At 38.7% G+C, this 27339-nt stretch overlaps 1 protein-coding gene across 3 annotated transcripts in view; it reads left to right on the top strand.

Annotated features, from left to right (window-relative positions):
- Nucleotides 1-1323: 1323 nt before the first annotated feature.
- The window catches only part of RDX (radixin), a 106699-nt gene continuing 80683 nt past the window's right edge, over nt 1324-27339 (top strand). For 2 of the 3 annotated variants that reach the window (XM_088842920.1, XM_055422989.2), the window contains exons 1-3: nt 1324-1467; nt 16835-16907; nt 24837-24920. In XM_088842920.1, coding sequence (XP_088699046.1) covers nt 16896-16907; nt 24837-24920 — 96 coding nt within the window. In that variant the 5' untranslated portion in view covers nt 1324-1467; nt 16835-16895. Of the gene's footprint in view, nt 1468-4496; nt 4535-16834; nt 16908-24836; nt 24921-27339 lie in introns of all 3 variants that reach the window. The other variant, XM_055422990.2, reaches the window with a different exon arrangement.

Here is a 27339-nt window from a genome sequence, read left to right as displayed (position 1 = left end):
AGCCTGGTGGGCTGCCGTCCATGGGGTCGCAAAGAGTCGGACACGACTGAGCAACTTTTTCAGTTTCAAACTGTTAATAAAAAGTAAACTATCTAAAGCAGGCCAAACTAGGCTAATCTGATTTTGTGCACTTGCTATTTCCATACGCAGAGCAAATTTTGCTCTTTGAATCCCAGAAAATACAGGAGGAATGGGAGTAGATGACAGAACCTCGGCCTTAAGTCTCTCTGCTGCTGCTGCTGCTGCTAAGTCGCTTCAGTCGTGTCCGACTCTGTGCGACCCGATAGACGGCAGCCCACCAGGCTCCGCCGTCCCTGGGATTCTCCAGGCAAGAACACTGGAGTGGGTTGCCATTTCCTTCTCCAATGCATGAAAGTGAAAAGTGAAAGTGAAGTCGCTCAGTCGTGTCCGACTCTTAGCGACCCCATGGACGGCAGCCTACCAGGCTCCTCCGCCCATGGGATTTTCCAGGCAAGAGTACTGGAGTGGGGTGCCATCACCTCCGAAGTCTTTCTAGTCCGACCAATAAACCGAGTGGGCTAGTCAGACCATGATCAAATGCCTAACTTTCACAAAGTCAAAGATAATTTAGCTTTGGCTGCTCTCTGCGGTCCCACGTCCATCATCTTTCTTTTACTGACTTGTTCCTTGCCTGGATAAAAAATTTGTACTCTCGATTGGGGTTTTGATGGGACCTAAAAATTGTCCCTGAAAAAGCAAGTTTTCTGGTTGGGTAAACACTGCCAAAATAAAGTTCTTCATTGCATATATTCCTCTAAGGTAGGCCTTTTTCTCTCTCCGGGTCCAGGATTTTCAAGCTTTCAACAGCCAAGCAACGCGCTCCACTCGGTCGTGGATTCCCTGGGAAAGAATGCCTCCTTGGGGGCGATGGAAACACCCTCTGCATTTTCTGGCACCAGCGGGAGTTTCAAGTTTCCGCCGGTCGCGGGGAGGCGGCAGGCCGACTCCCAGCTCTGGGTTTGGGCGGTTCCGCCACCCCGGGCATCGGGCTTCACTCTCGCCCAGTCCCCCTCACGGAAGGAGTCGCCCACGCCCGCGCTCGCCCGGGTTCCCTCGGGACCCCGGGGCCGCGGCCGGAGACCCGCAGTCCCCGCAGGCGCCGCCCCGGCCTGCGAGCGGCAGCCAGCCCGAGGGGCGGGGCGGGGCGCGGCGCGGCCGCCGCAGCGGCGTTGGCGCTCGGGCCGCGGCGCGAGGCCGGCCGGCCGGCAGGGGGAGGCGGGGGGCGCGGGGCGCGGGGCAGCCCCGCCTCTCCCGCGAGGCGCCGCCGGGCAGCCATATTGCGGAGCTGTCTGCGGTGGCGGCGGTGCCTCTGCTCTCCGGCGTCCGGGCGCCCGCTCCGCTGCCGCCTCGCTCGCTCTCTCCGCCTGCCGCAGCCGCGACGCCCGCCGCCGCCGCCGCGCAGCGCCCGGGCCACTCTCGCGCGGGAAGGAGCCGCCCGCCCCTGAGGTAAGCCGGCTGCGCGCTCCCTGCCCCCACTGCCGCTCCCGGGCTCCGCCGGAGCCGCTGAGCTGGCGGCGGGAAGTCGCGGCGCCCGGTGCCCCGCGCTGGCCTCGCTGCCGGGGCCGCGGCGCCGCCTGTCCTAACGGGCCGGCAGGCCAGGCCGCGCCCGGGGTCGCGGGCGCCGCGAGGCTCGGTCGGCGTCTCGGCCGCGGCCTGAACACGCCGCCGCGAGCTGCTCCCCCGCGGGCGCGGGTCCGCGCTCAGCGTCGGCCCCGGGCTCGGTCGGGCTCCCGCCGCTCGGGCGCCGCCCCGGGCTCGGCCTGGCTCGTCCCTTCTAGGCAGTCTTGCGAATTCAGATCGAAGCGTAGGAAAAATGACATTTTTTTTTTTTCTGTGGTAGGATAGGAATTTATTACCACTCTTCCCCGGTCTCCGATTTGAAAGTAAAGGTGTTGAATTACTAGAGAGCGTGAGTTCCGCCGTGGCGGCAAAGGGAGGTTGCGTGACGGGGCTCGGGGCGCGGGCGGCCCCCAGCACCCGCGCGGCGGCCCTGGCCCTACCTGCTGCTGCTGAAGTTGCAGGCGCCCCCCAAGCCTCGTAACTTTCTCCGATTTTGTATCTTAGACCCCAGTAGACAAGTTGAGTACATTACAGTCCCCTCTTCCTTTCAAGGATTGTAAACGTAATCCTCAGGCTAACTTTGAAAGGGGCTGGGGGGTGGGAAGCACTATATTATTTTAGTTTAAATAGAGCGCATCACATCCTATACAGATGTAGCATGGTTCTTTATTCACACCATGTGTTGACCGTTTTTTTCTTTTTTTAAAATACCATTAGTGGTTATTAACGAGGCTGGAAATTTGTTGAAAGTCAGCTTCATCAACGATAGGTTTTAAAATCTATCTACTTGAGATTTTTGTCGAAATGTTAATGAGTTCTGTGGCGGTAGACAAGCATGATGTAAATGTAAATACCTAAGATAGTAAGCATTTGTTTGATTAACGAGCGCTCGAAAATAGGCATTGCAATCTATTGTTTACTGAGCATACATTTTTTTTTTTAGAGCACTAAATACTCTTTTATATTTCGGATGGAGCTCTGAATGAACAATTGCCCTGTTCATTTGCTGGATAAATAATGGCTTAATCCGTTTCCATAACAGCATTATTAGAGTTAAAGGAGACTAATATTCAGGGTTGCATTTGTTTTTTTTCCAGTGTTACATTATTTTCACGTGTGCTTTATCTTCCAAAGACTGATAATTACCTCAAATGTGGTAAAAACGTAAAGCATTTCGTTTGAAGTTAGTGGATTATAATTCATCTGTAAAATAAAATGCACTTTGTTCTCTTTGCTTAATTACATTTGTAAAATACATAATGGTATTTAATAAACAATGTTCTTTTAGTGAGGGATGAATAGATAAGCATTGAAATTCTTTACAGTATATTTAAATGAAACAAAATTTGTGGCATTTAGGAATGTTGAATTCTTGCCCTTGTGGATTATACATCGTTTTGTTCACTCCTGTATTCCCAAGCATGGCAGAGCGTAGGAGAGGCTCAGAACTGAAATTAATTTCAGCATGGGGAAAGTATGTTTAGTCTGTCCTTTGTTTTGGACATTTGCATTAACTGGAAATTAAATTGATGAGAAATGACAGACTGCTGTTCTTTCTCTCTTTTGCTAACATTCAGTAGTCTAAGAGAACAAGGGTTATTTCTTGATTTTTTGCTTCTCTATTCCCAGGAGCAGAATTGGATTTTATTATTCATTTTTATCTTTGGCAGGCGGTTGAAATGAAAGTCTGTATGCATTTTATCTTAATTTCATATCTGAATCTTCTAATATAATCTATCTCATGTAATTTTCTAGTACAATGGAGTCTGAAATCTTCAGTTAGGTTGGGAGTCAAGTTTTTTCATTTATTTTTAACTTAATTCAACTTAACATACATCATTTCAAAATGGCAAATTTTAATCAATATTTTCCAAAGACCAAAACCTAAAACATTGTGTCCTATTAAGACTGCGAGGATAGTCATGTTGGGGAACATGCTTGATAGGGAATAGTTAATATAATATTATGCTATTGGTGTCAATCTGGGAAGTCAAGAAAGTCACCCTTTCTTGGATGGCTTGGACATCCTGCAGACCAGTAGCTCTTCTCAGGACCCTGATAACTACCCTTGGCTTACTGGAGTCAGTGGAACTGGATTGGATTGCTGTAGATTCCACTCTTACAAGGTGATTTTAAACCTCATGGTGTCAGAAGCCCTTCAGGGAACTTCCCTAACTTCTGCAGCAAGTATATGCTCATCTGTTGAGTGGTAGGTGGCTAGTCTGACCCCAGAGATTTCCTCAGTTTCTAACCTCTTTCAGAGGAGTCCTGCTTTACTGTGTGTATTAGTTCTTGGTATATTTGTCAATATTCATTTACATTGCACATATTTTAAACCACTTTAAATGACTATGAAGTTAATAAATTTTTTGACAAAGTTAAAAAACCCAGAAAGATGTTAAGAGAAAAGTAAAAGTTCTCCCCAACTTCCCAAAACGTCCCGCAGTCTTGTTTTTCAGAGGTAATTGCTATTAGCCATTCCTCGTATGTAGAAAATGCCAATATTTATGGAAGGGTAAATATGTATATACCTTTTGTATATATCCCTTATTTGCAATTTTAAAGTCTTTAAAAGGTTATTTTTTAATAGTGAAAGGATGTTTATTACTATGTTGAGTATTCAGTACTTAGTATTTCTTGGATTTTTCATCATTTAAAGTCAAAATGGAATTTCCTATAAGAAGTGTTTATGTACCTCTGTAAATTTTTTTCATGATTGAAGGTGAATTCACTTTTTGTTTTCTTCCTCGGGTGTGGTATATAACTGACACTGGAAAATATCCTTTGAAAAAGGGTTTATGATTTTGGATAGTGAAATGTGCCTATGATAGATGTAGCTTTTCGCCTGGAAAATGTTTGGAAAGAAAGTATGGTTCATATGATTCACTTCTTTATTTCTTCGTTCTTTTTGATAGTGAATCCAGTCTTTCACTTCTTCGAGGGTTTTCTCCAGGTTAGTATTTGTGTAGGTTTTTAGTGTTACTCATTTTTGAGTGCGTGGGCCTCAGTTGCAGCATGGTGTCTTTGTGCTGCATGAGGGCTCTCTCCTTGCTGAGCACGGGCTTCTCTCTAGTTGAAGTGCATGGGCTCCAGAGCGGGTGGGCTCTGTAGTTGTGACCTTCGGGCCTAGTTGCCCTGTGGCATGTGGGATCCTAGTTCCTTGGAAGGTGGACTCTTAACTGCTGGACTACCAGGGAAGTCCCTGTATAGGTGTGTTTTGTTTGTTTGTTTGAATAGCCAATATGTATAGAAATTCTTGCAAATTCATAGAACTTTAATTTTTTTTCAGCAGAATTCTAAGGTACATTTTATAGAAGCTAGTTATATGTGTCAAAAGGTTATTGGACTTTCTTTTACATCAGTTGCTCTAATATGAATAGGATGCTCTAGAAACATTGGTTGCTTTTCTGCATAATTTACATACATTTGAAATAAAAAACTTTTAGTTCTAGTAAAGTTGGTTTATTGGAAAATGACACTCTTTACTATTAACTGGAAAAGAGATCAGCAAGCTAGTTTGCTGACCAGATTGATCCCACTACCTGTTTTTGTAAATAAAGTTTTATTTCAACACATGATAGCTCATTGATTTGCCTGTTGTCTATGGTTGCTTTTGTGCTACAACAGGTTTTGTGGGCCACAAAACCTAAAAGGTTTACTTAACCTGGCTCTTTGCAGAAAAGTTTGCTGACTCCTTCTTTAAGGTATCATTCATACATTTGGACGTTTATAATCATATGCCAGATATTCTTTGCATTTGTTAAGTAAGATAATGAGACCATCACACTTTAATGGGAATATACTCGTGCCATTTTATATACCATCACATGTATTTAAATGCTCTTTGTGTATAAAACTGTAATTCATATTCAGTGTAACAGCATTGTAAGCATAGTTTTTTGTGATGTGAATTTTTGTGTTTTTTGTTTTGTACTAAAAAAACACTTCTTCTGTAAATTAGCTAATAACCTTTTGATAACCAGAGTAATTTTTTGTAATCAGAAATCCTGGTAGTACTCAGAATGATGTGGGCATGAGTGTAATAGAGGGACCATTAAAAGGGAGAATGGGTAGGAGATCTCAGCCCTGGTTAATTGAATCCATTCACACCTTGGCTTTTATCGAGAGTATGGGATGGACTAAACTTTCATTAGCCATCCTTAGCAGTCTTGATATTTAAGCTGTTTCTAGATTCTAGACTGAAGGAAACTATAAAATTTTAGTTTGGTTATTAAGCAAAGTTGGCACTCCAAATCTGTGCATTCTCCCAGCCTTGATTGAAAATATTCTGTGGGGGTGGGGGAGAGTTCCTGAAAGTTCCAACAAGTAAAACTTGAATTTGCCACAAGCTGGCAAGTATTTACATAGCATTTACATTGTATTTACATAGCATTTAACATTGTATTTACAGTTATTTACATAGTATTTGCATTGTATTAGGTATTAAAAGTAATGTAGAGATAACTTTAAGTATATGGGAGGATGTGTATGGGTTATATGCAGATATATTTTGTATGTATATGTGTGCATGCTGAGTCTCTTCAGTTCATTTGCTCAGTTGTGTCTGGCTCTTTGCGACCCCATGGACTGCAGCACGCCAGGCCTCCTTGTCTATCACCAGCTCTCGGAGTTTACTGAAACTCATGTCCATTGAGTTGGTGATGCCATCCAACCATCTCATCCTCTGTCGTCCCCTTCTCCTGCCTTCAGTCTTTCCCAGCATCAGGGTCTTTTCCAGTGAGTCAGTTCTTCGCATCAGGTGGTCAAAATATTGGAATTTCAGCTTTAGCATTAGTCCTTCCAACGAATATTCAGGACTGATTTCCTTTAGGATGGACTGGTTGGATCTCCTTGCAGTCCAAGGGACTCTCAAGAGTCTTCTCCAAAACCACAGTTCAAAAGCATCAATTCTTCAGTGCTCAGCTTTCTTTTTAGTCCAACCTCACATCCATACATGACTACTGGAAAAACCATAGCTTTGACTAGATGGACGTTTGTTGGTAGAGTAATGTCTCTGCTCTTTAATATGCTCTCTAGGTTGGTCATAACTTTTCTTCCAAGGAGCAAGCGTCTTTTAATTTCATTTTTATTTAATTTTTTTAATTTAAATTTTAATTTAAAGTCTCTTCAGTTGTGTCCAACTCTTTGTGACCCTATGGATTGTAGCCTGCCAGGCTCCTCTATCTATAGAATTCTCCAGGCAAGAATACTGGAATGGGTTGCCCTGCCCTCCTCCAGGGGATCTTCCCAACCCAGGGATTGAACCTGAGTCTGTTATGCCTCCTACATTGGCAGGTGGGTTCTACACCACTAAGTGCCACCTGGGAAGCCCATATATGTATAAAGATGTACATGTATTTTGTATAAGGGGCTTGAACATTTCTAGATTTTGGTGTCTGCAGAGGGGTCCTAGAACCAATCCCCTGTGGGTACCAAGAAATAACTGTATACCTGAAGTGCTTACCATTTATGTCTAATTACTAAGCAGCATGCCAATTATAGATATTATTAAATGTGTCAAATTAACTGGCTTTTAAATTTGATTGTTAAATGAGATTATTGAAAGAGTCTTAAGTGGGATGATAAAGGCCTGAGTTTGGAAGACCTAGTTTGGGTTTTTTATCTTTCCCCCAACATTCATGGTTGCTGTTTCTTGCAGCCTGTTGCTTACTAGTTCACTCATCTGATAGGAAAATAATTGATCTTGATAATAATCAACAGAAAAGTTCCAGTGAATATTTTGTGCTTAATTTACTAACAAACATCTGAGGCCCTACTGTGAGCCAGACACCATTCCAGTTTCTCAGAAGGGAGATCAAATATCTCAAAAGTTAGAAACTTAGTGATAGGACTGCCAGGAAACCTTAATGACTGCATCACAGTCTAATTTTAAAGATATTTCAGAAACATACTGACTTTATTCTGCTTTGAAAATTAAGTTACTGTAATAGCTGGTGTTTCACGATTGTGGAGAGAATTCCTCAGGTCAGTTTGAGACGTTTCTTCTTTCCTGTACCTAGGGAGCCTACTTGAACCTATCTTTGTTTTCCCATTTTTAAACATTTATTATATGAATTTTTGATGTTTCCTTAAATGTAAAGTGAAGAAATTGGACTGGATTTAGCTTTCTTACCTTTCAACATTTACAATTAATTTTTGCAAATGGTATTGTGTTGTTTTTTTATGCTCCTAGTAAACAATACAGGTATAGTGTTTTCTCTTTTTTAAGTTTAAAAAATTCATTTAGAAAAGAATTTAGATTCAGTGTAAAACTTAGCTTTCTGCTTTATGTTTGTTTTAGGTTCTAGAAATTTGCTTTGCATTTCCATTAACGTGCTCAAAAATGTTGAATATTTTATTTCCTTGAACAGAAATCAGTTCCTACATAAGCAAGTACTTAATACCTTATTTAGAACTGCATGTCTCCCTTACAGGAAATTAGTTTACAAAGGTAATTATATCAGTATTAATGTGCACTGACAGCATCTTTAGAAGTAGTCTTTTTGACCTGAAAACAATAGAGGAAAGAGCTTTAACTTCTTGAAATGCTCTGGTAATTGGGGTGAGCTTCTCTAGAATGACGTCAGAGCAACACTGAATAGGATAGCCAGAAGAGCACAGGACTTGGACAAAGAGGACTTCTGACTTTGTTGACTAGCCTTATTACCCTGGGCAAGTAAATCTTCATTTGCTTAGTTAGAAGAACAAGGGATTGTGATCCTTACCTTGGTCAGAAGGAGGAAGGGCAGTTATTAGGAAGATTAGATAATGTAGGTAAAGTGGCTGAAGAGTGAGCTTTCTGCAGATAATTCCATTTACTACCCTTGTCCTTGCTTTTGGCCTTATTTCTTTTTGGAGCTAAAATTCTTGTCCTCTGCATCTGTTGGAAAGTCACATGGCGTTATGTAGGTAAAGTACATTATGACTGCTATTAGATTCAGTACTTAACAGAGCTAAAAAATTTAATAAGTAGTTCTTTGTATATTTGAACTTTTAAAACTGTAGGTCTGTAAACTTGAGAGAAAAGTTACATCTTTACATGTTTTCTTCCATTATGAATGTGGGTAGCAGAAGCAGAGACTGTTTCTAATAGAAATTGTAGATATTTTCATGATGCATTACTGTTGCATATCTCAGAATGTTGTTTAATAACCATCATTAGTTAAAGTTTAATTATTAGTTACACTGGTAGATATTTATTTAAAGATTAATAAAGCACGTATATTCAGTTCAGTTCAGTCGCTCAGTCGTGTCCGACTCTCCGCGACCCCATGAATCACAGCACGCCAGGCCTCCCTGTCCATCACCAACTCCCGGAGTACACTCAAACTCATGTCCACAGAGTTGGTGATGCCATCCAGCCATCTCATTCTCCGTCGTCCCCTTCTCCTCCCGCCCCCAACCTTTCCCAGCATCAGAGTCTTTTCCAGTGAGTCAACTCGTCACATGAGGTGACCAAAGTATTGGAGTTTCAGCTTTAGCATCAGTCCCTCCAATGAACATCCAGGATTGATCTCCTTTACTATATCATAAATTTGTGCGTTTTATATTTTTGATAGTTATAGTTCAATATAATTGGCTTTTTATGTGATACTGTGTATTTTATTTTATGTATTTAAAAGACACTTTTCTAGGAAGGAGTTCATACTTTTCACCTTCACACATTGGAGAAGGAAATGGCAACCCACTCCAGTGTTCTTGCCTGGAGAATCCCAGGGACGGGGGAGCCTGGTGGGCTTCTGTCTATGGGGTCACACAGAGTCGGACACGACTGAAGTGACTTAGCAGCAGTAGCAGGAAGGAGTTCATAGACTTTACCAGAGGTCCCACGTTGGGGGGAAAAAGTGATTAAGAACTTTTCTGGTAGATGCCATTATTGCATTAATTTGACTGCCAGAATTACCTTATTAGTTCAGGTTGTACTTTGTTATCCTGCTTCACAATCCCCAGTAAGGTGGCAGAGGAGTTCTTTTGTAATTTTATGGTCTGTGGAGAGACCACATTTATATTCAGAGGTGAGGTCTCAAAAGACAGAAGAAGTACAGTTATGCTTGGGGAAAAGAATATTTTAAGAATAAAATTAGGCATCCTCGTATAAATTATTGAAGCATCATTGTAGGCCCAGTATGGACAGACTTAACACCTGTTTTACCACCTGACAGGTGGGGAGAGGCTGCTGTTATGCCGTGGATTAATAGAGCTCGAGGTGTTAAGTGTGAGGCTTTTTTTTTCATTGTACGGAAGAAAAGACGCTGTTTTAGGGTCACCTTCAGAGTTAAAAGACGAAGAAGAGAAAGTTTTATGTGAATGTTTTATCACTAAAATATGGCACTGTGTTTGAGTACATACTCATGCATTTTCTGGAAATGAGAGATGTGTATGTTGGTGGCGTCTCAATACTGTTTGCCACGACTGCTTCATTGCTTCTGTGGGAGCCAGTGTAGAAAAGAGGTTGGGTGAGACCCCTAAGAAATTTAGAAAAAGTGGGGAGGAAGGAGTAAAATTTTTTTCAATTATTATTTGTTATGAAGGTAAGGGGAGAAGAGTTCGTTTTTATTATATATCTTTGGTATACAGTGGTTAAGTAATTATATGCTGTCATTTTTCTAGAGAAGAAAGAAAGGAAGGCAGTGAAACAGTTTTCAAGATGAACCAGTTAAAGGTATAAACTGAGAACATGTATCTAGGTACCTTGGCTTTTCATGTGACATTTTATTAAATTGTTTGTTTTGCTACTAACAGGTGCCATTTTCAAGGGGAAAAAAAGAAGTACTAATATACTCATAGGAGGAATAGAAATGTACTATTGAGGTTGAATAATATTATGATAAATATTTTTAGTGATCCCTAAATTGGCTAAAATCTTAGGATTTAACTACATTTATACACAGTCTGGTGGGCTGCCGTCTATGTGGTCGCACAGTTGGACACGACTGAAGCGACTTCGCAGCAGCAGCAGCATACACAGCTTCATTCTAAAAAATTTAAGGTAGAATTCTTATGTATACCATGATAGGAATAAATTGGTATGTAGTGAAATATATTTTTTAAATTCTTATTTGATTTTTAAAATTAATAACAAAAAATAAGACTCTAGTTAGTATTAAATGCTCAGTTCTGTATATCCAAAATCCTTTGTAAGGATACCTGCTTTTTTCCTTAGTTGTAATAAGTGGCTGTGTATTCCGCATTTTTACTTATCCTTATGTAAATGTTGACACAGTTTGTCCATCTTACCATGTAATTTCAACATTACTTTATTTATTTATTTATTTATTTTTTTAAAGAGTATTTTATTTTATTTTATTTTTTTTGAACAGAGGAAAATTTATGTGTCGAACGTGGACTGGTCACTTATGATAATATACATGCTTTAATTGTGATTTTGATTTTAATCATTGGCTGTTATAATATCGTTGTACTGCTGAGAATATCTTAGTACAGTTTGCTTTGTTTTGTATATTTATTTATTTGGAATATACTCCAAAGTAGATTTCCTGTTCAAAGAAGCTTTGTTGCCTTTGTTATATGTAGACCACTTATTTTCCAGAAATATGGAGTCAGTTTATGATGCTACTTGATTTTCAAGAGAGAACACTGGTCTGAAAATATGTATTTTAGAAGCTTCTTTTAGAAGTCAACTATATCCTTATTTGCAGAGGCTTTTTGTTAGGCCATTCACTTTCCACAGTTCATATAGATCAGTTAGGCTTGTTGGAGATTTTAAAAGCTTACTTAGCGTGTGTGTAAACCTGGTTTTGTATATGTTGGCCTGTGATATATTTGTTCTCTTATGTCACCAGAGTGTTCATACTAAACCTAAGACTTCAATAGGGTTATTTTGCTTAAAAAGTCCTTTTCTAAAGAGTGTAACTTGAAGTAACTCTAATATGACAAACTTGGATAAATTATTTCTTTAGGGAAAAGGAAACTTATTTACCTTTAACGTTTTTATTAAAAAAATTACCTTTCTTATTTACCTTCATTTAATTCCAGTATTTGATTAATACATAACTTTAAGAAATTCTGCAAAATGTTAATGTATGTGATGTTTATTTACCTTCCTAGCTGATCCTATGTTTGATGAATACTCTTACTGTTATTTGAGTGCTTTAACTTAGTTTATAGTCTGGAATGCAAGTAATGCTCACTTTTTCCCTTTGTTCTTGTTTACCAGTGAGACCTGGCACAGGAAGGGCTCCAGAGCCATATGGTTTAGCAAATAACAATGATCAGGACATGAGCAAGCTCTCTTGAGTATCTGCTAACTTCTCTAGGGTGTGGCCATGGGGTTTGATATGGTAATAGAGTGCTAAATTAAGAGGGTAAAAATTGATCGGTTGTTGTTCAGTTTCTAAGTACTGTCTGGCTCTCTGCGACCCAGTGAATTGTACTATCTCCCAGAGTTTGCTCAAACTCATATCCATAGAATCAGTGATGCCATCCGACCATCTCATCCTCTGTCACCGCCTTGTCCTCCTGCCCTCAATCTTTCACAGCATCAGGGTCTTTTCCAGTGAGTGGGCTCTTTGCATCAGGTGGCCAGAGTTTAGGAGTGCTTCAGCATCAGTCCCTTCCAGTGTATATTCAGGATTGATTTCCTTTAGGATTGACTGGTTTGATCTCCTCGCAGTCCAGGAGATTCTCAGTAGTCTTCTCCAGCACTATAATTTGAAAGCATTAATTCTTGGGCACTCAGCCTTTTTTATGGTCCAGCTCTCACATCCGTACATGACAACTGGAAAAACCATAGCTTTGGCTATATGGATTTATCTCAGCACAGTGACGTCTCTGCTTTTTATTACACTGTCTAGGTTTTTCATGGAGCTTCCTTGTGGCTCAGTGGTAAAGAATCCGCCTGCAGTGTGGGAGATCTGGGTTCGATCCCTGGGTTGGGAAGATCCCCTGGAGAAGGGACTGGCTACCCGACTCTGGTATTCTGGCCTGGAGGATTCCATGGACCATATAGTCCATGGGGTTGCAAAGAGTCAGACGCAACTGACTTTCACTAGGTTTGTCATAGCTTTTCTCCCAGGGAGCAAACGTCTTTTAATTTCATGGCTGCAGTCACCATCCACAGTGATTTTGGAGCCCAGGAAAATAAAGTCTGTCACTATTTCCATGTTTTCCCATCCTGTTTGCCATGAAGTGATGGGACCAGATGCCTGTGATCTTAGTGTTCTGAATGTTGAATTTTAAGCTGGTTTTTTCACTCTCCTCTTTTACCCTCATCAGGAATCCCTTTAGTTCCTCTTTACTTCCTGCCATTAGAGTGGTATCTGCATATCTGAAGTTGCTGATATATTTTCCAGCAGTCTTGATTCCAGCTTGTGAGTCATCCAGCCCAGTATGTTGCATAATGTACTCTACATAGAAGTTATATAAGCAGGGTGACAATATACAGCCTTGACTTACTCCTTTCCCAATTCTGAACAGTCCATTGTTCCATTTCTGGTTCTAACTGTTGCTGCGTGTCCTGAATACAAGTTTCTCAGGAGGCAGGTTAAGGTAGTCTGGTATAGTTTGTTGTGATCCACACAGTCAGAGGCTTTAGTGTAGTCAATGAAGCAGAAGTAGATGTTTTTCTGGATTCCCTTGCTTTTTTATGATTCAGCAGATATTGGCAATTTGATCTCTGGTTTCTCTGCCTTTTCTCTGGTTCCTCTGCCTTTTCTAGCTTATACATCTGAAAGTTCTTGGTTCATGGACTGTTAAAGCCTGTCTTGATGGATTTTGAGCATTACCTTGCTAGCATGTGAAATGAGTGCAGTTGTATGGTAGTTTGAAATTCTTTGAGATTGGAATGAAAACTGACCTTTTCCAGTCCTGTGGTCACTGCTGAGTTTTCTAAATTGGCTGGCATGTTGAGTGCAGCACTTTTACAGCATCATCTTTTAGGATTTGAAATAGCTCACCTGGAATTGCATCATCTCCACAAGCTTTGTTATTCATGATGCTTCCTAAGGCCCACTTCACGCCCCAGGATATCTGGCTCTAGGTAAGTGACCACACGGATATGGTTATCTGGGTCATTAAGATCTTTTTTTGTATAGGTCTTCTGTGTATTCTTGCCACCTCTTCTTAATCTCTTCTGCTCTGTTAGGTCCTTGCTGTTTCTGTCCTTTATTTTCTTGAAGAGAAGATTGATCTAGGGCAATTAAAATTTCTGGAACTCTGGTAGGAGCAAACCTGAAATACCTCTGTAAGGTTACATAGACAGCTCGGGCTTACAGAAATCCCACATTTGGGAGTGGGTTAGGGACATGACCTTTCTGACCAAAATTATAAACTCCATAAAGAAATAAGTCATAATGAATTGGAAACAAAGTTTTATAGGGATATAAAATAAATATTGTAGGGATAAAAGGATTCAATGCAAATTATAAAATAATATAACATTAAAATTTTTTTAAGAGACTAAAAGTGAATTTTTAGAAGTTTATATAATCATTTAAAATTTAATGTAGTGGACAGGTAAAACATTAAGAACACCTGCAGAGAATTAGTGACTGGAGGAGTGTTACACAGAAAGGTAAAGAGATGAAAAATATGAATTTGTAGGCACGGATTAGAAAACAAGACAGTCATTATGTACCTAATTAAAGAATTGCTGACTGGGAGAGACTGTGGCTAATAATTTTCCAGAATTTGAGAAAAGCATGAGTCTTCAGAATAAGAAAGCTTACCAAATCCTCAGCAAGAGAAATAGAAGCAAATCTGAAGAATGTGCTCACACACACAAGAGAGAAAAAGCATACCTGGAATAGATTAAATTGACAGCAGATTTTTCATCAGTAACAGATGCCATGAGAAAACTAGTATTTTCCAAATATTGAGAGAATATTTTCGCCCTATTTATTCCCTCCAAAAGGAGGTTTAGATTTGTTTTCGTAGGAACTGTCTCATTGCAAGATGTTTGTCTTAAGCATGAATGTACTGTTTAAGAAACTGACCTGAAATGCCTTTAGTACATGTCAGTTTGGAAAGCCCATGGAGCTCATCTGATAAGTGATTTAAGTGTAAAAATGAGGCTGAAATGTTTAGAGGAGAACTGGTTTTTAAAAAGTCACTTAAAAATAACACACCTAGTTACACTGTGTGGATATTAAAATATATTCCAACAATACAAATAGGAAAATATAAAGTCCTACTAAGGTTTTATATAAGTGAGTAGTTGTGGCTTAAGATAAACATTTTAGTGATAGAATCAAAAAGTACTTTATGCAATCTGGAAAACACCATAACTTTAAAAATTTGATAAAGATGCTCATGTTTTGTGTTTGAGGAATTTAGATTATTTTACATAGTCAGATAATTATTTTAAAATAGTCTCAGTGGCAAAATAGGGAGATCACTTTGAATTTGGAATATCCTTATGGTGGGATGTATTTAGTTTGTGACCTTAATGCATATATTAGAAAAAAGATTGGAAATTATTTAGGTAGACTTTCAGTTTCAGGGATTAGAAAATTAGCCACAGAGTCAAAGCCAACTACTGAGAAGAAAAGTGATGAGAAGTAGGACAGAAATTAATAAAGCAGAGAAATAAGCAAATTGATAAAACTGAAAGTTGGGTTTTAGACCAATAAATGAAGCAAACTCCTGGCAAGATTAATTGATCAAAAAGGAAGACAAAATGGACAGTATTAGGAATGGAAAGGGGATCATCACTGTAGATGTAGTATAGATATTTAAAAAATATGAAAGATACTATGAATATAGAAATATGTCACTAAGACTTGCAGAAAAAACAGATTTGACTATGGGGTGTAGAGGTTTAAGCTGTGTTTTAGACAAGCGGTATCTGAGGTGTCATTTAGATACTGAGCAAGCCAAGTTAGCTAAGCAAGACTAGAGATTCAGATTTGGGAGTTACTAACTTATAAATGGTGTAAAAGGTTGGTTGTGTGGCTTTTTTAAGACCTGAGATGATCTGATAGTAGGGATTAAAAGGATTTAGAAGTGGAAGCTAGGACTGAAGTACAGTAAAGTTCATGAAAGTAGGTGATCGTAGATACGGAGTATCTCTCATTTCCTAGTTAAGAGTTAAGCAGCAAGAGAGAGATGAGAAACTTCATGCTTCTAACTGAATTTCACACCCCATTATTTTAGGTGAGAAATTTACCATGATGAAGTTCCCTCTGTACGGAGGTTTATTAGCATGTGATCAACTAAAATTTAGAGAAATGACCTTATTTTGATCCTTTGTTTTTATTTTAATTTGAAGAATTTTCGTTTTTATTAAAGTAGTATATTAAAAGGGAGTTGATAATATATTTTTTAAACTCAAAATTGTATGTTTATCAGTAGTTCATAGTGTAATGAATAAAAGTTCTTGACAGATACTACTTGTGTATAGTGATTTTCAGGTAATTACTTCTTACAATAGGTTTTCAAATTGGAATGATAATCAGTTTTTTTCTGGACAGTTAAATGGTTAAGAATGTTAGATCTTTTGGTAGTTTTATAGGGGGAAAACCCAGTTTTGTTAGATTTTTTAAAAAAATTTACCCTAAAATAGCATGTTTTCCCTGGATTAAGATTTAATTCTGTTGCCTTAGTGAGTGAAGGTATAATTTAACTTTGGTCTTAAGGATAGTTCTGCATTTCAGTGAAGGCCATTTGCTTGCTGGTGAGTAGCATGCCGGTTGCTAATGTGCAGACTGAGGCTGTTTATATCCACCTTTGGTGAAAAAGTTATTCTTAACATATTTGTCTCTACTTGGACTTTTAAACTTTGAAGGAGGAAAAATAATTTTCTTTAAAAACTTATCTTTGTGTAGTTTACATTAATCAGAATTTCCTTTTTTGTCTGACAGTGTAGAAGAAAGGTTGAAAAGTGTTCTGGAGTTGACTTCTTTAGACTCTGATTCAGTTCTCTGCTGTACCTCTCTCTACCAGTCTAGGCACAGGGGAGAACTTGACTTGGAAAGAGAGAATTTGGGCTGTTAGTAATCTTTCTTTTTACTGTGTGTTTTCTGTAATTAAATAAATTTTTAGTTGATAATCAAGATGCTTTTATATTTTTATACAGTATGTTATTTGAGATGTGTGCTATTTTAAATCACCAATGTAAGTATTTTTAAAGCATGAGAAATAATAGAAGACATTGAAAATCAGAATAAAATGAGAACTCCATGTTAATTCTTAACATTTTAAAATGTGAGTTTAAAATTTTATTTAATCTGTACTAGTTATATTGTTGAAAACATTATTAAAAAATAGATCAATTATGCTTTCTTTTCTTTAACAGACGTACAAGAGTATTCATAAAAGTGAAGAATTTTCGAAGAGGGTGACAAAAAAGAAGAAAAATGCCGAAACCAGTAGGTGTATTTTATTACTTTGACACTGCTTACTTAATGGCATTAAGTTCCTTTTGGAACCAGGCAAAGTATTATGGTAGAGTTTTGGTGGGGGAAAAGGCACTGATATTACTGTTGTTTGTTTTAAATTTATGTGGCTAATGTAACATGCTATATGGGCCAGTGATAGAGGTTTAAGTATCATGTATCTATTAAGATTACCATAGGTTGTGGGGTCAGACCTAGTTCTTATCCTCACCCTGCCACTTAATCTGATTGACCTTTGTTAGATTCAGTGTCTCCTGGTCTTAATTTCTTCACATGTAAAATGGAGATGTAATTAGCTACGTGAGAGTCCAGCGCGGATTAGAAGATCCTGATACATACACATTCAGTGCTCAGTAAAAAGTTACTTATTGTTAAACAGGAGAACATGATGAGAGGTCAGAAGGATTCGTGCAGAGTTAATTTTCTCATAATTCTATCTTTGGTACTAGTGATAACAGGGCTGATGTTGTATATAGTTGTGAAAATGAAAAGTGTTAGTCACTCAGTCGTGTCTGACTCTCTATGACTCCAAGGACTGTAACCTGCCAGGCTCCTCTGTGCATGGGATTCTCCGGGCAAGAATACTAGAGTGGGTAGTGATTTCCTTCTCCAGAGGATCTTCTAGACCGAGGGATCAAACCCAGGTCTCTTGCATCGCAGGCTGATTCTTTACTGCCTGAGTCAGGAAAGCCCATATATGGTCTTAGGTTTTTGATTTAAGGGCGTACATATAATAATTTTATTGTTTTATTATTATATAATTTGTGACTGAGGTTTATCTTTTTATCCTAGGATCAGTGTTCCTTTCTTCATCTAACAAAAAATTTTTTTTCTTTTTTTTAATGAACTTTTTGGCCAGTTATGTTTTGAAGAAAATCATTGTTTTTTGGTTTTTTGAATTTTCTGGCGTGAATGTCACTTTTGAATTAACTTTTCAAGATTGAGCAGGTAAAAAGTGCCTTGTTGGAGGGAGAGAAGAATAAAAAGATAAAAGGCATAATCAATAGAAAGCAAGGATTATGTTTTTCTCTATGTGCAGATGACATGAGTATGTAAATAACGTGGAATTTACAAAACAGCTATTAGAAATAGAATTTAGCAAGATTGTTGGACATAAGGTTTTATTTCTTTAAAAATCAGTTTTATATGCAAGCAGCAAAATTCAAAAGATGAAGTAAAAACTCCATTTGTAATAGCATCAAAAACATAAAATATTTAGGAATAAGTTTTTAGAAACTGTTTAAAATCTCTACACTGAAAACCTTTAAGAAATTAAAAAGACCAAAGGATATAGATAAATATACATTGGTCATAGATACGTCTAGAGAACACTATTAAAACAGTTCTCCCCAAATGTACTGGTAGGTTGAATGTAATTCCAGTCGAATCCCAGCAGTTGCATCCCTTTGGTTAAAATTGACTGGCTGATTATAAAATGTTAATGGAACTACCAAAACTTACGTGGAATATTTAAAGCAATTTGGAAGAAAAACAAGGGTGGAACAGTTAACTCTCCTGTATTTCAACATTTATTTCCAAGAGACAAAAATAAGACAGTGTGGTATTGAGAAATTAGATAATAGGATCAGTGGAACAAAAGTATACTTACACATACATTCTTACTAAATATTTTTTAACAAGATGTCACACAATTCAATGGGGAAATTAAATTCTTTTCAAGAAATGATGTTGTAGCAGAGTTAGCCATACAGAAGAATATGAATTTTGACCCTTATATCACAATTTACACATGTCTTAACTCTAAATGGATCATAAGAATAAATTAAAAGCCCCAAAGTATAAGACTTATAGAAGAAAATAGAACATTTCTACAGTTGTGAGGTAGGCAGAGATTCTTTGATAATACACAAAAAGTTCATAGCATTTAAAAAATATTCATCAAAATTAAAAACTTCTGCTATTTGAAAAACACCAGTAAGAAAGTTAAAAGGCAAGGCAGAATGGTACAAACTAATTGTAGTATATTGTTTTTTTAGAACTCTAATAAGACAACCCAGTTTTTAAAAAGTGGGCCAAAACTTTGAGCAGATACTTCACAAAAGAAGATATATTATTAGCCAATAAACACTTGAAAAGATCCTCAGGGAAAAATAAAACTACAGTGAGATACCACTTTATACTTACTAGAGGGGCTAAAATTAGACTGAAAAGACTGTCTGTAAGGATGTGCATCAATTGGAACTCTATTTCTGGTAGGAATGTGAAATTTACAGCTACTTTGGAAAACTGTCTGAATAAGTACAGGATGCAGGGATCAAGACCATCCACAAGGAAAAGAAATGCAAAAAGGCAAAATGGTTGTCTGAGGAGGCCTTAACAAATAGCTGTGAATAGAAGAGAAGCGAACGGCAAAGGAGAAAAGGAAAGATATACCCATTTGAATGCACAGTTCCAAAGAATAGCAAGAAGACATAAGAAAGCCTTCCTCAGTGATCAGTGCAAAGAAATAGAGGAAAACAATAGAATGGTAAAGACTAGAGAGCTCTTCAAGAAAATTAGAGATACCGAGGGAACATTTCATGCAAAAATGGGCTCAATAAAGAACAGAAATGGTATGGACCTAACAGAAGCAGAAGATACTAAGAAGAGGTGGCAAGAATATACAGAAGAACTATACAGAAAAGATCTTCATGACCCAGATAATCATGATGGTGTGATCACTCACCTAGAGCCAGACATCCTGGAATGTGAAGTCAAGTGGGCCTTAGGAAGCATCACTACAAAGAAAGCTAGTGGAGGTGATGGAATTCCAGTTGAGCTATTTCAAATCCTAAAAGATAATGCTGTGAAAGTGCTGCACTTGATATGCCACAAATTTGGAAAACTCAGCAGTGGCTACAGGACTAGAAAAGATTAGTTTCCATTCCAATCCCAAAGATAGGCAATGCCAAAGAATGCTCAAACTACTGCACAATTGTACTCATCTCAGGCTAGCAAAGTAATGCTCAAAATTCTCCAAGCCAGGCTTCAACAGTACGTGAACTTACAGATGTTCAAGCTGGATTTAGAAAAGTCAGAGGAACCAGAGATCAAATTGCCAACACTCATTGGATCATCGAAAAAGAAGAGAGTTCCAGTAAAACATCTACTTCTGCTTTATTGCGGAGAAGGCAATGGCCCCCCACTCTGGTACTATTGCTTGGGAAATCCCATGGACGGAGGAGCCTGTTAGGCTGCAGTCCATGGGGTCGCGAAGAGTTGGACACAACTGAGTGACTTCACTTTCACTTTTCACTTTCATGCACTGGAGAAGGAAACGGCAACGCGCTCCATCCAGTATTCTTGCCTGGAGAATCCCAGGTACAGAGGAGCCTGGTAGACTGCCGTCTGTGGGGTCGCACAGAGTTGGACACAACTGATGCGACTTAGCAGCAGCGGCTGCTTTATTGACTATGCCAAAGCCTTTGACTGGGTGGACCACAACAAACTGTGGAAAATTCTGAAAGAGATGGGAATACCAGACCACCTGATCTGCTTCTTGAGAAATCTGTATGCAGCTCAAGAAGCAACAGTTAGAACTGGACATGGAGAAACAGACTGGTTCCAAATAGGGAAAGGAGTACGTCAAGGCTGTATATTGTTACCCTGCTTATTTAACTTATATGCAGAGTACATCATGAGAAATGCTGGGCTGGATGACACCATCCTATGGCAGAAAGGGAAAAAGAACTAATGAGCCTCTTGATGAAAGTGAAAGAGGAGAGTGAAAAAGTTGGCTTAAAGCTCAACATTCAAAAAACTAAGATCATGGCATCCGGTCCCATCTCTTCATGCCAAATAGATGGGGGAATATTGGAAATATTGACAGATTTTATTTTCTTGGGCTCCAAAATCACTGCAGATGGTGACTGCAGCCATGAGATTAAAAGATGCTTGCTCCTTGGAAGGAGTGAAAGTGAAAGTCAGTCAGTCATGTCCTGCTGTTTGCGACCCCATGGACTTAGTCCATGGAATTCTCCAGGCCAGAATACTGGAATGGGTAGCTATGACAAATCTAGGTAGTATGTTAAAAATCAATGATATCACTTTGCTGAGAAGGGTCCGTCTAGTCAAAAGCTGTGCTTTTTCCAGTAGTTATGTACAGATGTGAGAGTTGCACCATAAAGACGGCCGAGTACCGAAGAATTGATGCTTTTGAACTGTGGTGCTGGAGAATACTCTTGAGAGTCCCTTTGACAGCAAGGAGGTCAAACCAGTCAATCCTAAAGGAAATCAGCCCTGAGTATTCACTGGAAGACCTGACGCTAAAGCTCCAATACTTCAGCCACGTGATGCCAGGAGCTGACTCATTGGAAAAGACCGTGATCCTGAGAGATTCAGGACAGGAGAAGGGGGCAACAAAGGGGTGAGATGGTTGGATGGCATTACCAACTTAATTGTGATGAGCACACTCCAGGAGATAGAATCGTGGCATGCTGCAGTCCATGGTGTCGCAGAGTCTGACACAACTTAGTGACTGAACAACAAGGGAATTACTCTCAGAATCAAGTGAAGCAGCTCTGACATTAGCCTTCTGGGCCTTTTTTAAACAAACTTGTAAGTAGATTTTTCTGAAAAGCCTACTTGATGTTTTTTATGTTAACATCTGATAGGTTTATTCTTATTATATTTAAGTGAATATCTTAAACTTTTCTCAGTTTTAATTTCTAATGTGAATACAGATAGAGAACTCACATAAAAGCTTTTTGGGAAGAGCATAAGGAGATCCTGAGACTATGAAATTGGAGAAATTCTAACCTAGGGCATTATTATTGTCTTTTTAGTTAAAGGTAATTTACTGTTCCAAGAAGCTTGGTGGGCTGCAGTCCGTGGGGTTGGTGAGATTAATTCAGATCCACCCACAATAATTTTACTATCTTAAGATCAACTGATTAGTACAGTACCTTAAGTACATCTTCAAGATCCCTTTTATCATGTAATGTTAATGTGATCATGGGAGTAAGTTGTAGGGGTTGGGGGAAGTCATGAGGGCTGTCTTATAATTCTGCATATACATGTAAGAAAATGTTCCCAACTTCATTAGGAATTAAGAATCTGTGTATTAATAACATACTGAGATATCAGTTTATACCTACTAAATTGTTAAACATTAGCAAGTCTGATAACTACTAGTGAAAATACAAAGCAGCAGAAATTCTTATTCACTGTTGGTGGGAGTGTAAATTGATGCTGTCATGTTAGAAGAAAATTCAGCATTACATTGTAAAGTTGAAGGTGTGTACTTGGTCACTCAGGGATTCTTCTGATTTATCCTTCTAGAGAAACTCAGACACTTGTACTAGGAGACATGTACAAGAATGTTCACAGCAGTTTTGTTCTTAATAACCAAAAAATTGGAAACAATGTCAGTTGATAGGAAAATGATAAATGAATTACTCTCTAGTCACATAAAGATGAATGAATTGCAACTACTAACAAAATCATCAATGAATCTTAGAAATATAACTGTGAAAAGGCAAATTATAGTTTAGCAAAATTTTTGTTTAAACCTTTAGACTATACATATGCAAAAGAATATGTGTGCTGCTGATGCATTTTCATAAAGTAAATACATATTGTAATCGTTGCCCACATCAAGGAAGACTTTATTAGCAGGTACTATACAATTTTAGAAAGATCCCCTGGAGAAGGAACTGACAACCTGCTCCAGTATTCTTACCTGGAAAATCCATGGACAGAGGAGCCAGGCAGACTACGTACAGTCCATGGGGTCGCAAGAGTCAGACGTGACTTAGCAATTGAACAGCAACAAAACAGCTAAAAATAAAAAACTAAATAATATTTTACCATAAATACCTACATTTGTGATAGAACTATTGTTTTTAAGAAAACTAAGAGGATCACAAACAAAAAATTTAGGTTAATGCTTAGCTGTGGGGATTGGGATCTCAGAAATTCACAAAGAAGAAATATACTGGTGACACTGCTTTGTCATTTCTAGTTTTTAAGTTGAATGGTAGATTTATGGGTAAAGGAAAACACTTTCGTAATTCAGAATGTTCTGATACCGGATGCGTGGGTTTTCCATACTTGTCAGTTCCTGAGTTCTATGTGGATACCAGGTGTGTGTCCTGCAGTTTAATTTATTCTGACACAGCTACCCAGAGTTAACGCAAACCCCAGAGATTAAGGGCCCAGACCACTAGACTGCTGAAGCTAATCACAGGTAATGCATGTGACTCTTCTGGCTAACTTGGCTAAGGTTTGGAGAGTCCCACAGTCGCCTCTTCAGGTTCTGTAATATGCTGTAACAGCTCACAGAACTCAGGGAAACACTTTACTGCTGTTGCTGCTAAGTCACTTCAGTCGTTTCCGACTCTGTGACCCCATAGATGGAAGCCCACCAGGCTCCCCCGTCCCTCGGATTCTCCAAGCAGGAACACTGGAGTGGGTTGCCGTTTCCTTCTCCAATGTGTGAAAGTGAAAAGTGAAAGTGAAGTCGCTCAGTCGTGTCCGACCCTTAGCGACCCCACGGACTGCAGCCTACCAGGCTCCGCCATCCATGGGGTTTTCTAGGCAAGAGTACTGGAGTGGCTTGCCATTGCCTTCTTACTGCTGTTACTGACTGGTTAATGTAAAGGGAACGATAAAGAATAAGAATGTAGAGGATGAGGTCCAGAGGGGTCCTGAGTGAAGTAGCTTCTTTCTGTCTTTGTGGAGTTTGTGATGCACCACCCTGTCAGCAAGTGGGTGCATTCTGAACCCCTTTGTTTAGGGTTTTATGGAGTTCCATTTCATAGGCATGATTGATTAAATCACTGGTCAGCTCTCTTTCCTCTCCGTTCGCCCTCCTGGGTAATTGGGATGGGTGGCTGAAAGGTTCAGTGCTCTAATGGCATGATTGGTTTCTAGGGGTACTGGCTCCATTCTGAAGCCGTTAGGGTCTAGAGTCACCCATTAGCATAAACTCTGGTATGGTTGAAAGGAGCTTGTTGTGAATAACAGAAAATCCTCTCACGTCTGTTACGCAGGGAATTTAAAGGATTTTAGGAGCTCTGCTGGGAACCAGGATAAAGACCAAATATATATTTATTATTATATTACCATTGTTTATTTTATTATGCTTCATTGTCTATATATGTTACTTACATTTTATGTGTATTAATATTTCCTAAGAGATTATTATAAAGAAGGAGCTCTATAAGATATTTTTGATTGGAGAAAGTATTTCAGATAAAAGTACATGTGTGGAGGTACATGTGGTTTTTAGAATGAGTTAAAGATAAGGGGAAGTAAGTCTGACTTTGAGTTCTAATAGTGTGAGTTAAAAGATAGGTTTTTACCATGTCATGGTGGATTCTAAGTGAAGATGCTGTTCTGGAATAAAAATTACTTTGGTTAAGGCGTGTTACATTTTTGGTGAGATATCCACCTAGGAAGGTATTTACATATAAAAATTAGAATTTGAAAAAGTCTAGCAAGTAAAAGGTAATAGATGAATGCTTTTTATAAAGAATACATTTACAGTATAAATAAAACAATATTTGATTTTTGTGTCGAACGAAATATGGAATAGTGAATGACATTCAAAGAATTTGGAGTTGTACCTCAGTTAAATACCTGCCCTGCTTTTTAATATCTGTGTTCTTGGGCAAGTGACAAAGAGTTTTCTATATAAATGAACACTTCTGTGGAAATGCACATATCTCCTGGTATTGTTGCACAGGCTAAATAAGAGTGTGAAAAGCACTAGGCCTGGCCCCTACTGTATATTAAGTATTCAATAAATCAAAAATATAAATAAATCAAACTATCACTTTAGTAAAGAAAATATTAGGTACATTGAGTTGTTTTTTAATTGCTTAAATATTTTCTCATGCCTGACATTATACTTAAGTATTTTCTTTTTTCTACTGATTATACCTTTTGTTTTTATTGCAGATCAATGTAAGAGTAACAACGATGGATGCTGAGCTGGAATTTGCCATTCAGCCCAACACAACTGGCAAACAGCTTTTTGACCAGGTAACATTCACTACGTGAAGTATGCAATTTTTACACCATAGCGTGCATGCTCTTGCATACTTCTTTCTATGCTTTTCTATACCTTTACTTAAAATGCTACAATGTAGCATTTGGAATTTTTCAGAGTACTTGTTCATATGTCTTGAACAACTGTAGGGATAGTCTTTCTCATTCCTAGATTTGAGAGATGGGATTTTTAAAAAATAATTATTAGCAGATATTTATTAAACATCTGATATGAAAATCATTGTAATGAGGACTAAAAGGAATTCAGTGATATTCTCCATAGTCCATGAGTGGAAGAGGTGGAGATCCTAGACAGAGGGTGTAAACGAGCAATGGGCTTGTGTGCCCAATGCACAGAAAGTCAGACTTTTTAACAGCGAGAGTTTGCAGTGGGAAAGAACAAAGAAGCTGGGGTTAATCGTCATGTGATATTTCTGTGACATTTCTTAATTGTAGTTTTGGTGTGGTTAGTCAGGATGTCTCTGGTTTTGTTACCCGAGGGTCTCTTAGCTTATCGTGCCCTGGAGAAGTAACCTGTGTGTTATTGATGATATATGATGATACAAGAGCAGTTTTACTACATTATTGGTATTATCAACAATGGCAGCAGTTTTGGCCATCTGACTCTGGTTGATTAGTGTTCAGTTAGCACAGGATTAAGGTCAGAGGGGACAAGAAAGGGAGTAAAGTTGGTTAGAGAGATTAATCATAAACTCGGCAGGGGAACTTGGGTTTCAAGGAGATGGCAGGAGCAAAGGCATAAGCTATAAATAGGGCCCTGATAGCAGTTCGATGTCGTAGGCTCGTAATATGCTAGCCTGGAGTTAGAACATGGATGTCGTGTTAAAGAACTTGAACTATTGATTTTGTCTTTTTTATCACTCTTGAGTGCACACTTGAGCCACCCTGGGGAGCTTTAAAGAGAAAAATAAAGCAGTGCTTGGAAACCACCTCTAGAGATTCTGTTTGATTGTCTGGGACCTACTTTAAACCATTAGTACTTTTATTGAGGCTCCCCAGGTAATGCGGTATATAATGATTTAAGTAGTCAAGTTTTATTGAGAAAAGGAGGAAAGAGATTGGTGACTAGGGGTCAAGTGTTTAAGAAGTGAATTGATTGCAGAAAGGAGGAGGTAGCTTTTACATGAACTTTTACATGAACTTATGATCAGGAGTGCAATAGTCTGTGGTCATGCTAACTATTGACCTTAGAAAATGGGAGAGTTCCTGGTATTACAGCAATAAATAACATACTAATTACCTACTGATACCAAATATGAAATAAAAATTTAAAACTCCTGGGAAGTTGTTTCTTCCCTTGACTAGGTAATAAACTTAATCTACTAATTAGATAATTAATGAACTTGAACGTCCAGATAAAATCTTTTTGGAGATGAAAAGATTTTTTTGTTGTGAGTGAGCAATTTCTTAAGGCAACATTGTAAGCAATTACATGCAATTTATGTTATAGATATTTTACTTTTGTGAAGTAATACTTTTGTTGATTCTTTTAGGTCTCATGTTTGTAAGTACATAAGCTATTTTACTTGAATAAAAATGTGGATGGAGTTAGCATTTACTGTACTCAGCAAATTGAAATGTTATTTATAGTGAGCAAAATGTTTTGTGTTAGTCAAAAACAAATTAGCACATGGGACTTTTTGGTATTGGATAGTGAGAAATAAAATATTTGGTTTTTTTCTAAGCATAATTGCTTTAGTTTAGATTCCAGGGATGAGGAAACTGTGTTTTATGATGCAGTAATGTGTAGTAGTTGAAAAACGTGGGCTCTGGAACCACACTGCTAGAGGTAGAGTCCCAGATGTCACTGTTTGACTTCATACAAATTACTTTCTTTGCCTCATTGATGATGGTAACATTATTCCTTCAGAAGGTTTTTGTCAGAATTAATTGAGACTTCATGTAAACTATGTAGAACAGCGTTTGATACACAAACACACTCACATACAGACATTTCATATTGTAGATGAAAAGATTTAAGGTAAAGAGCGTTGCTGTCTGTTACGGCCTGTCTCAGCAGTTACTTCTTGTAGTCCCTGTTCTGTATCTTGGCAACTTGAGCCCATTTTCCAGATCCAGATCTGGTGTTTGATGTTACCTTGGGTCAAGTTGAGTATATAGGTGAGCTAGCTGTCAGGTCAAGGTCAGTAGGTTCAGGGTCAGACCAGCAGACCGAGGGGCAGGAGTTCTCTCAAATGAATCAACCTGTAGCAAAACCTCACTTCTGGTTAGGATGTCAGCTTGAAGCCATCTGCCATGTGGAGGGGCTCTGGTTGAGTTTATGAGGTCCTTTGGTTTGCTACCTGCTGACTTTTTTCACTGGCCTCCTCTTACAGTTTATGCCTGTGGGATTAGAATAGTACTACTCCCTTGTAGCTCACTCGGTAGAGTC

This window comes from Moschus berezovskii, chromosome 14, assembly GCF_049115385.1.
Source record: "Moschus berezovskii isolate FMDL1 chromosome 14, NW_MosBer_1.0, whole genome shotgun sequence".
NCBI lineage: Eukaryota > Metazoa > Chordata > Mammalia > Artiodactyla > Moschidae > Moschus > Moschus berezovskii.
The sequence above is the reverse complement of the archived record's forward strand: the minus strand, read 5'-3'. Positions and strand labels throughout refer to the sequence as shown.